Source organism: Rana temporaria, chromosome 3, assembly GCF_905171775.1.
Source record: "Rana temporaria chromosome 3, aRanTem1.1, whole genome shotgun sequence".
Taxonomy (NCBI): Eukaryota; Metazoa; Chordata; class Amphibia; order Anura; family Ranidae; genus Rana; species Rana temporaria.
In genome coordinates this window covers 418,247,795-418,257,176 of record NC_053491.1, presented here as the reverse complement: position 1 = coordinate 418,257,176, position 9,382 = coordinate 418,247,795, and the positions used below count along the sequence as shown (strand labels likewise).

At 45.8% G+C, this 9,382-nt stretch overlaps 1 protein-coding gene across 1 annotated transcript; it reads left to right on the top strand.

The window, feature by feature from the left end:
• Window positions 1-6,086: 6,086 nt before the first annotated feature.
• LOC120930539 (olfactory receptor 1G1-like) lies at window positions 6,087-6,939 on the top strand. Its single transcript, XM_040341717.1, has one exon. It carries the CDS (start codon window positions 6,087-6,089, stop codon window positions 6,843-6,845), a length of 759 nt encoding a protein of 252 aa, XP_040197651.1. The 3' UTR covers window positions 6,846-6,939.
• The last annotated feature ends 2,443 nt before the right edge of the window (window positions 6,940-9,382 follow it).

Below are 9,382 nucleotides of genomic sequence, written 5' to 3'. Positions count from 1 at the left end.
GAGCGCGGGAAGCGGTGATTCGACGGGAAGACAGCGCGGGAGAAGCCGGGAGGACACCATCGAAGCCGCAGACGGACGCCGGACCCGACGAGGCCGCCGATTGACGCCGCGCAAGACACCAAAACTGTAAGTACTAAAACAATTTTTTACAGGAATTGCGGGTCCACATTAGGGGTGCGCGCTATACGCCGGAGCACGCAATACCCCGATAAATACGGTATCTGTTACAGTCAGAGAGTGAGAACATAAATCAGACACCACTAGATCTACATGTTTGATTTTTTGTTTCTAAAAATAACATATACGTCTTTATATCGTATAGCTCTATATAACTCCTCTAAGGCTAGAATTAAAGTGATGTTAAAGGAGTTCTCTGACCTAAAACTTTTAACCCCCGCTGTGCCCGGGCTGTAAAACTATACAAAATAAACTTTCACTTACCTGCCTACGATCCCCCGTTGTTCCGATATCGCCGTCCCGTTCTCCGGTCCCGGTCTCTTCCGCTTCCTGCGTGTCGGTGACTCACAGTGCGCTCAGCCTATCAGCGGCCGCGACGGGACATTGCTGCGGCCGCTGATAGGCTGAGCGCACTGTGAGTCACCGACACTCATGAAGCGGAAGAGACCGGGACCGGAGAACGGGACGGCGATATCGGAACAACGGGGGATCGTAGGCAGGTAAGTGAAAGTTTATTTTGTATAGTTTTACAGCCCGGGCACAGCGGGGGTTAAAAGTTTTAGGTCAGAGAACTCCTTTAAAGGTTTGTTTTGTTTTTTTTGTTACAAAAATAATAGACATGTCATACTTACCTGCTCTGTGCAATCGTTTTGCACAGGTTAGCCTCGATCCTCCTCTTCATGGGTGCCTCGCTGGCGCCCTAGGCCCTACCCTCTTGCCAGGTGCTTCCATAGTAAGCTGCTTGCTCTGGGGACACTCATGCATGCTCGCTCCTGAGCCGGCTCTCTGTGTTCAAAAGACACAGAGAGCGTGGCTCAGCCCTGCCCCTCACTCCCTCCTCACTGGCTGTGACTGACAGCAGTGGGAGTCAATGGTTTCTGCTGCTGCATCTCAGCCAATGAGGAGGGAGAGACCAGGGAGATCTTAGGCCCCATACACACGAGAGGATCGATCCGCTGGAATTGATCCGCGGACCGGCTCCAGCGGATAGATCCCCCGGTGTGTAAGATCCAGCGGATGTGTTTCCGCGGATTTTTGTCCCCGGGGATGGATTTCCAGCGGATCAAAATTTCTTGACATGCTAAGAAATCGTTCCGCTGGAATCCATTCCAACGGATTGATCCGCTGGTCTGTACAGACTCACCGGATCAATCCGTCCGAATCCATCCCCCGCATGCGTCGTAATGATTCGACGCATGCGTGGAATTCCTTATATGACAGCGTCGCGCACATTGCCGCGTCATCATCGCGGCGACGGCGCGACACGTCACCGCGGACGCAATTCCGCAGGGATTTTGATCTCATGGTTAGTACAACCATGAGATCAAAATCCGCCAGAGGATTTATCCGCGGAAACGGTCCCCCGGACCGTTTCCGCGGATAAATCCTCTCGTGTGTACCCGGCCTTAGGCTCTCGTGTATATTGTTGGATCAAGATCAGACTTATGGAAGTATTTGGGGGGAAGGGGGCTGAGGGGGGAGCTACACACTGAAGGTGTGAAGGTTTTTACCTTCATGCATAGAATAAACCTTCAGCCTTTAGAACCACTTTAATGCTTTTTTTGTAAGTATGTAGTTGTAGATGAAGAGCATGTAATATTAGATTTCCACAGATTTTTCAGGGCTTTGCATGAACTTCGCCTTTTCGAGGGAACCCCTTTTCCTTACTCCTACCCACCTCTCAGCTCCATTCCTTGGTTCCATTCCCTGCCTACCTCCCAGTACTGCTCTTTTAGACAATACAGAACAAAGTATAATTTTGTGGTGCTAAATCATTTGTATGGAATTTGGTAATGATAACAAGAAAAGCAGTAAAATGGATTCCCTGCAGCCAGCAACAAAAGATCCTCCTAACAACAATGGACCAACAATGGCTTAAGCCTGCTGTCAGATGATGTCACAGAGTTGGTCCAGGCTGGGGAAAGATTGCAACCATATGATTGGAGTCCACTCACATGCCGGGACCGGTGACTTGTCGGTATGGTTCCTCTATCGAGATGGTTCCTGTAAGGACTGCGCAGGCGCAATCCTTGCCGACGGAAATCTCCGAACCTCGGCCGACATCCAGGCCCATTCCTTAACATCCCCGTGGATTGGAGGATGTTAAAAAAAGAGCCAGGAGGCCGAGTGAGCGTAGCGAGCCGTCCGAGCGAAGCGAAGACGTGAGGCCGACTGGCCACTTACCTCAAATTCAACGTCGGCCTGGAGGTTCAGTGATTTCTGTCGGCAAGGATTGCGCCTGCGCAGTCCTTACAGGAACCATCTCGTCAGATCACCGGCACCCAGCTCAGCCTCTCAGATGCAGCATCTACCTAGATAAGTCTGATTCATAAATAAAATTCCCATAATTTTCTTTTAATTACCTGACATCTCCTCTTTCATGCTATTTAGTCCACATGAGGACAATTAGGCCTCATTCACATGGAGCATGTGAGTCCATGCCCAGTGTGATGGCCGTGTACCATGTGGGGATGCATGGTGTTATGTGCATCCTTGTGGAGGCAGTCCAGTCAAAGTCAATTGGGAGTGGGACACATAATCTGCATGGATATAGTCGAATGTCAAAATTTGACATGCAGGCAGAAAGGAATGCATGTATCCAAATGCACAGTGTCTGCATTTGGATCTGTGCACCCACTTCTATAGGGGAAGCTCTCTGGTGGATGTAAATGCAGCAAAAAATGGCACAGCATACAGGACCTGTCTCAGCGCCTGTCTGAATGACCCCTAAGGCCTTGTACACACGACTGAACATGTCTGCTGAAACTGGTCCGCGGACCAGTTTCAGCAGACATGTTCGGTCGTGTGTACGGCCGACCGGACAGGTTTCCAGCGGACATTTGTCCAGCCGACCGTTTTGCAGTGGACAAATGTTTCTTAGCATGCTAAGAAACATGTCCGCTGGAAGCCTGTCCATCGGACATGTTCGGTCGTCTGTACAGACTCACTGTACATGTCCGATCGGCTGCCATCCCTCGCATGTGTCGAAGTGATTCGACGCATGCGTGGAAGCTTTGAACTTCCAGGGCCGCGCACGTCGCCGGTGTGTACAACCATCAGACAGAAATCTCCGGGCGGACATGTCCGCTGAAAATGGTCCGGCAGACTGTTTTCAGCGGACAGTCCGTCCATCTGTAAGAGGCCTTAGGGGAATTTATGAAGACTAGAGCAGACAGAATTTGGAAAAGCTGTGCATGGCAACCAATCAGCTCATAGCTTTCATTTTTAAAGTTGAACAAGCTAAAGATAGAAGCTAATGGGGTGCCATGCGCAGCTGTTTCAGATTCCGACTGCACCAGTTTTGATAAATGCCCCTTACTGTGTTTTACATTTCTTACTCCTGACTACTGCATTCTAAGTTTAGCACATTCTTTGTTAAAGTGGTTGTAAATGCACAAGATTTTTAATCTTCATGCGTTCTATGCATAAAGGTAAAAAAACTTCTGTGTGCAGCAGCCCCCCCAGCCCCACCTAATTCTTATCTGAGCCCCCCTCCCAATCCAGCGATGTCCACAAGAGCCTTGGCTGTCTAGGGGGCTTGCACTCCTGATTGGCTTTTGGCTGCAGCTGGAGCCATTGACTCATACTGCTGTCAATCACAGCCAGTGAGCCAATCACAAGAGGGAGAGAGCACAGTCGAGCCATGGCTATGTGTGTGAATAGACACAGAGCTGCAGCTCAGGAGCGTGCCTGCTTGGGTTCACCCATAGCAAGCTGCTTGCTGTGGGGGCACCCAGAAAGAGGGAGGGGCCATGAGTGCTGGTGAGGGACCCAGGAAGAGGAGGATCCAAGCTGCTCTGTGTAAAACCACTACACAGAGCAGGTAAGTATAACATGTTTATTATTTAGAAAAAACTAAATAAAATCAAGACTTTAATATCACTTTAAGGTTAGCTGTGTGTAGTAAAGGATATGCAATAACAGTTTTATCTTATTAAAATTAGTGTACTGAGGTTTGTACTGTCTGCTACATACTCGCTTGTGGCACAGTCATTAAAGCATATGGCCCTTTGAGCTAAAATGTCTAGCTGCGGGCACCTGATGGGCTAGCTACACCACTGCAATCTATGTTTGTCCTGGGGCAAAAGGTGATGAGAAATTCCAAATTTTACTGATGCAACTGGTACATGAGGTTAGAGGAAATCTTCCAGTGAGAATCCTTGTAAGGCCCCTTTCACACGGGGGGCCGTTCAGGACTGCCTGTCAGTTTTTTCGGCGGACCTGAACTGGTGCTTCATGCAAGTCTATGGAGCGACGGATGTCACCACGTCCGTTTACTTCCGATCCGTTTCGGCCTGCTAAAATCAGACATATGACGATACATCCGCCATCCGTCCTTGCGGATCGCATTGGGTGAGAGCTGATGAAAACGGAGATGCTGTCTATTTTTGTCAAATCTCTCCATAGGAGACAGCAGCGCTTTACAGGCCCCTCCCCGCTCAGTGAGAAGAGAGGGGCCTGTCATCCGCCGGCTCAGCAGAGATCAATGGAGAAATCTCCCGCTGAGCTGGCAGACTCTGCTGCAACGGATCCTCCCTATGTGGAAGGTGCCTTACTGATAGCATTCTAAGAGGCTAATTTACTAAAGGAGCAGAGAATCTTCAAACAATAAGGCCCGGATTCACATAGAATCGCGTATCTTTGTGCGGGCATAACGTATCCTATTTACCTTACGCCTCCGCAACTTTTACAGGCAAGTGCCATATTCTCAAACAAAAGTTGCGGCGGCGTAGCGTAAATAGGCCGGCATAAGCCCGCCTAATTCAAATGTGATAGATGTGGGCGTGTGTTATGTAAATTTTATGTGACCCCACGTAAATTACGCTTTTTAGGAAAGGCGCATGTGCCGTCCGTGAAAGTATCCCAGTGCGCATGCTCCAAATTTACCCGCAAAAAGCCAATGCTTTTGACGTGAACGTAAATGACGCCCAGCCCTATTCGCGAACGACTTACACAAACAATGTAAAATTTTAAAAATTTGACGCGGGAACGACGTCCATACTTAACATTGGTACGCCTCATGTATGCCTCATATAGCAGGGGTAACTTTACGCCGGGAAAAGCCTAACGTAAACGGCGTATCTGTACTGCGTCGGCCGGGCGTACGTTTGTGAATTCCCGTATCTAGCTGATTTACATATTTCTATGCGTATATCAGCGTACACGCCCCTAGCTGCCAGCGTAAATATGCAGTTAAGATCCGACGGCGTAAAAGAGACTTATGCCGGTCGGATCTAATACAAATCTATGCGTAACTGATTCTAAGAATCAGGCGCATAGATACGATGGCTCGGACTCAGTTACGACGGCGTATCTGGAGATATGCTGGCGTAACTCGTATGAGAATCCGGGCCTAAATGTTGACCTGGAGAAGTACCTGCACTGAGCATGTTCACAGCAGCTGAGGGCCTGAGGGAAACTTCTCTAATCAAAGAAAGGTGATTGGAAAGGATTTCAAGTCATCTAAAACTGCATGGTGTGCAGTGGTTAGTTTATTATCTGGGAGTCGGACCCACAGAAGCAGGACTTTGTCTTATTTCCTGCAACAAACCCAAACATTTCTAGTACATCAGTTTGCTTGCTTGCCTATTTGAAAAAATGAGAGGAGTGGCTTCTTAGAATTTGCTGTTTATAAAAGATTATAGGCTGCTGAAGGGATTTCTGCAGAAACATACATCATTTTTCTATAAAGTGTTGTCTAACCAACAAATTCTTTTTCAGGACACAGGATGAATGGGCAGTTAACAAATAGCACCTCTAACACTGGTTTCCACATCCTGGCATTTTCCACCTCTGAAAATGGACGATTTGTGTTGTTAACAGTGATTTTGTTGTTATATTCAATTATTTTAATTGGTAACATTTTAATACTTACCTTAGTTTGTCTTGTGCCACAGCTGCACACATCCATGTACTTCTTCCTATCTAATCTATCAGTCTTGGATAATTTGTATGTCTCTACAACTCTTCCAAAACTGCTGTATATCACCAACACAGGTTATCATTTTGTGTCTTACAATGCCTGCATGGCCCAGCTGTATTTTTTTTTGTTCTTTGCTGACACAGAGTCCTTCTTGTTGACCACAATGGCCATTGACCGCTATGTAGCCATATGCTTCCCTCTCCATTATGCACTCATTATGAGCAGAAGGGTTTGTGTGCTCCTAGCATTTCCTGCCTGGTTTATGGCCGCTGTCAATGCGCTCATTCTTACCTGCTTTGTACATGACTTAACATTCAAAGGAATCAAAGTAGTTGACAATTTCTTCTGTGACCTTAAAGCCCTTATCACTGTCTCTTCCAGTGACACGTATTTCTTGAGAGGATTTATTCTTGTAGATGGCATGTTCATTGGGGCAGTTCCAATGCTTTTGATTTTGACTTCTTATGCCTGCATTATTTCCACCATCCTTAAAATTAAATCCTCTGTTGGAAGGAGAAAAACATTCTCCAGTTGTACCTCCCATATCATTATTGTTGTAGTATACTATGGCTCAGCTCTATGCTTGTACATGCAATATTCCCAGCAGCAAGACAAGGTTTTCGCAATCATGTTTGTAACTTTGGTGCCCATGCTGAACCCAATAGTGTATAGTTTGCGGAATAAAGATATCACAAGAGTCATACAGAAAACTTTGAATAATATCAGGACTATGCCTGCGGCCTAAATTTGTGAGTTGCGAGATTACTGGGCAAGACGTCAGGTGGGTATTGGAAATGAATGCTTCTGAATATGCCACCTTCACTTTTTTATACACACAAAGGGGCAGATCCACAAAAGGATTACGCCGGCGTATCTACTGATACGCCGGTGTAATTTTAAATTTCCCGCGTCGTATCTTTGTTTTGAATCCTCAAAACAAGATACGACGGCATCTGGGATCGATCCGGCAGGCGTACGTCTTCGTACGCCGTCGGATCTAAGCTGCAATTTTTTGGCGGCCGCTAGGTGGCGTTCCCGTCGAAATCCGCGTTGAGTATGCAAATTAGCTAGTTACGGCGATCCACGAATGTACGTCGGCCCGGCGCATTTTTTAACGTCGTCTGCGTTTGGCTTTTTCCAGCGTATAGTTAAAGCTGCTATACTGAGGCGTACTCAATGTTAAGTATGGCTGTCGTTCCCGCGTACAATTTTGAATTTTTTACGTCATTTGCGTAAGTCGTTCGCGTTCGAGGCGTTGCGTAGAATGACGTCACCGTCGTAAGCATTGGCGGGTTCCGGTTTAATTTTCGAGCATGCGCACTGGGATACCCCCAGGGACGGCGCATGCGCAGTTCCAAAAAAACTTTGTTTACGTCGGGTCACAACGCATTTACATAAAACACGCCCCCATCACTTCCATTTGAATTCCGCGCCCTTACGCCGCAACAGATACACTACGCCGCCGTAACTTACGGCGCAAATTTGTTGAGGATTCAAACAAAAAAAAAGTAAGTTACAGCGGCGTAGTGTATCTTAGATACGCTACGCCCGGCGCAATAATGCGCCGTTGTATGTGGATCTACCCCAAAATGTTTACATATGGCATACAACCATTAAAGGGGTTGTAAAGGTTTGTTTTTTTATTTTCTAAATAGGTTATTTTAAGCTAGTGCATTGTTGGTTCACTTACCTTTTCCTTCGATTTTACTATTAAATGTTTTTTTTTCTTTGTCTGAATTTCTCACTTCCTGTTTCTCCTCGGTAAGCTTGCCCTCATCGTCCGAGCCGTTCTGGATGGGGGTTATTTAGCCAGAACAGCTTACTGAGGAGGAACAGGAAGTGAGAAATTCAGACAAAGAAAACAAAGAAAACAAACATTTAGAAGGGAAATGGAAGGAAAAGGTAAGTGAACCAACAATGCACTAGCTTAAAGGAACCTATTTTGAAAATAAAAAACAAACCTTTACAACCCCTTTAATATTCTTAAAATATGTATGAGTTGTAATATAAGGCAAATTTTTTATCCCTGTTTTGAAAATTGTCCTGTTAACTTGATTCATTGGTGACATCTTCCTCTATTGTGGTTTGGTAAAATATATGCCATCAAGATGACATATAGTACTGTGCAAATGTTGTAGTTGTGAAGAAATGCTGTAAAGTAAGAATGCTTTTAAAAATATGTATTGTAATTGTTTATTTTTTATCAATTTACAAAAGTGAGCGAACAGAAGACAAATCTAAATCAAATGAATATTTCGTGTGACCAAATTAAACCAAGATTGCCTAAAGAAACCTTATATCTTTCCAAATTGCAGGGTGGCTTGGGTTTTCCTAATTTCATGACATATTATAAGGCTGCTCAAGTGGGACAACTGTCAAAATATCAAGCGCTACTGAGACCCCCACCTGGTGGGCAATAGAAGCAGTGGACTGTGACCCTTTCCTGATATAGAATATACTATGGTTATGTCCAAGGGATTGTGAGAACCTTCTGAACCCGATCACTAAACATTCTTTATCATTATGGGATAGACACAGAACTATGTACGGTCTACAATCTCTACCACTCCTTTCATTCCACAAAGATCCGGCCTTCTATCCAGCATGGACTTCCCCCATGACCTTCTGAGCCTGGTCAAAGGCTGGCATCTCATGCTTACACAATTTGGTTTCAGTTTAATTAATTTTACCCTTTTTCAGATTTATGTAAATGCTTCCCCAATCTGAATTATTTTGATATTTACAAATTAACATTTTCTACACTCCCTCTATAAATACAAGGGCCAGATCCACAAAGAACTTATGCCGCGTAAGTTCTACGATGCCCCGTCGTATGTTTGTTTTGTATCCACATAACAAGATACGACTGAATGTGGGCTCGATCCGACTGACGTACGTCTTAGTACGCCGTCGGATCTTAGGTGCATATTTACGCTGGCCGCTAGGTGGCCTTCCGTTGATTTCCACGTAGAGTATGCAAATTAGCTCGATACGCCGATTCTCAAACGTACGTCCGCCCGTCGCATTTTTTTACGTCGTTTACGTAAGGCTTTTTACGGCGTAACATTACCCCTGCCGCATGAGGCGTACGCAATGTTAAGTATGGATGTCGGGACAGCGTCAAATTTTCTGTCGTTTACATCGTTTGCGTAAAACTTTCGCGAATAGGGCTTTGCGTAAATTACGTTCACGTCGAAAGCATTGACTATTTGCGACATGAGTTCGAGCATGCGCACTGGGATACCCCCAGTGTATTTATATTATTCACTTACCTAAATAAAT